The sequence below is a fragment of the Arachis ipaensis genome, chromosome B04 (genome assembly GCF_000816755.2).
Source record: "Arachis ipaensis cultivar K30076 chromosome B04, Araip1.1, whole genome shotgun sequence".
Taxonomy (NCBI): Eukaryota; Viridiplantae; Streptophyta; class Magnoliopsida; order Fabales; family Fabaceae; genus Arachis; species Arachis ipaensis.
In genome coordinates, this window is record NC_029788.2 from 120,863,390 (window position 1) to 120,865,449 (window position 2,060).

General features: G+C 33.8%; 1 protein-coding gene across 3 annotated transcripts in view; it reads left to right on the forward strand.

The window, feature by feature from the left end:
* The window catches only part of LOC107635079 (RAB6A-GEF complex partner protein 1), a 12,858-nt gene continuing 11,032 nt past the window's right edge, over positions 235–2,060 (forward strand). The window contains exons 1-4 of one of the 3 annotated variants that reach the window (XM_016338439.2): positions 235–661; positions 1,063–1,170; positions 1,734–1,882; positions 1,997–2,060. The exon at positions 1,997–2,060 is cut by the window's right edge and continues 13 nt beyond it. In XM_016338439.2, the coding sequence (XP_016193925.1) occupies positions 515–661; positions 1,063–1,170; positions 1,734–1,882; positions 1,997–2,060 (468 nt within the window). In that variant the 5' untranslated portion in view covers positions 235–514. The remainder of the gene's footprint in view (positions 662–1,062; positions 1,171–1,733; positions 1,883–1,996) is intronic. The other 2 variants (XM_016338438.2, XM_021121855.1) reach the window with 2 other exon arrangements.

Here is a 2,060-nt window from a genome sequence, read left to right on the forward strand (position 1 = left end):
TAACTAAATTTATAAATCTTAAAGAGAAAAAACTTGTAACGAAAACAGAAAATAAATATTATTATTTTTGAGTTAATTTATTTAAAAAAATTCCACAGGGAATACATGCATTAAGAGACTTTTTTTGTGAGCAATTACAATTCTCTTTTTTATTTTTATTTATTTACACATACAAAAGTTTTATTTATTATTTTTTTTCAGTGTGTTGTTTCAGCCTTCGTAGAAGTTGAGATAGCTATTCTTCCCAAAAAATGAAAAATCCCAAATCCAAATCGTAGATCTTACTATAGCTAAGCTCAAGCGATTTTTTTCTGTCCTCGTTAATTATTATTTCCTCATCACAATAACAACAACAATTAAAATAACAATAATATTAATAATAATAATAATAATTATAAAAAATGCTGGTGATCTTGCTCTTCCAGTTCCTCACACCTCTCTGCAGATCCTAGATCTGCGATCAATTTCACCATTTTCAAGCAAATCTCAGAAGAAGAAGAAGAAGAAGAAGAAGATGTATATGGCATATGGGTGGCCTCAGGTGATCCCTCTTGAGCAGGGAGTATGTTCCTCCGCCCCGAAAATCGTGTACCTCAAAATCATCAACCGTTTGTTACTTGTTGTATCCCCAACTCACTTTGAACTATGGAGTTCTTCCCAGGTACCTCGACCCCTCTATATCAATTCGGCATTTTTGAATTGTTTGTGTACATATTTGGGGATTTCTTTTGAGCTGGGTTTTCTGTTGAATGCAATGGAAGTGAGTTGAATTATTCTAATACGGGAATTTGGAGTTTATATTTTAGTTGTGTGTAACTTTTATTTTAATATTTTTGTAAAAAATTATGATTGGGTTTTGATGGAGGTGATTGTGGAATGTGGTTACTGGGGTTTACATTATGTTTTTTTGCACGTTTGAAATTGTGTTCATGGTGTCATGGAGCAGAGTTTCTGTAATGTTATGGTCGGGTTTATCTGTTTTTTTTGGGGGGGAATGTTGGACTGGGGGGTTAAAGGATGGAATATAAGCTTGACAGTGTATTGGATTTTCTGTTGGTGCAGCATAGATTGAGATTGGGGAAGTACAAGAGAGATGCGTATTCTTTGCAAAAGGAAGGGGAAAACTTGCAGGCCGTGTGGAGTCCTGATGGCAAATTAATCGCCATTCTTGTAAGTTCTTCAGAATGTTGATATGTGCATTAGTGAATTATGAGCATTTTGAGAACATTTTGATTATACATGTTTGATTAAGAGTAATAAGTAATCCTGCATATTTGTTGATGATTATGAAATGTGGCTTACAACCTTTGGAGGATGCATGCAAATGAAAAATGAAGCTGCCAGTTGGGATTCATATTATGTGATTGTTAGTAGGCTATATTGTGAAATGAAAGATGCTGCTTGCTCAGTCTATTCTAGATCTAGAAAGCTTGTTGGATTAGCCTTTGTATCCAAAATAAGAACAGTTAAAACCTTTATGGTTACTTGTTTGTTCATGTCTATATCCAGGTACTAGTGAGATATCATATGTTCAATTTCATCTAGGGTCTTTGTTTTGTTCCCAAATTCACAATCCTAGTAACTTGTGCCTTGAAATTACTATATTGTGCTTTAGTTATAAATATTTTGTTGAATCCAAATGTTTGTCTATTAATCTTGTTTTATTCTGGATAAGTGATAATATGGTGTTTATGTTCCTAATACAATTCATTTTTTCTCTCTTTAATTTGCAGACATCTTCTTTCTTTCTTCACATTTTTAAGGTCCAGCTTTCAGATAAACGGATACACATTGGAGGGAAGCAACCCTCTGCTTTGTGCCTAGCTGCTATATCCCTTCTGCTTTCCGAGCAAGTTCCTTTCACAGGAAAGGATTTGTCCATGTATGTATCGTTCTAGCTTTGGTTTATAACTCTCTTTGAAATGCAACTGAAAACTTCTAGTGGTAGTAAACTTTTTGGATCTTGATATCTCTGTCGATACAACTTTTATGGCAGGAGCAATATTGTTTGTGATAATAAATACTTGCTGCTTGGACTTTCTGATGGAAGTTTATATAGT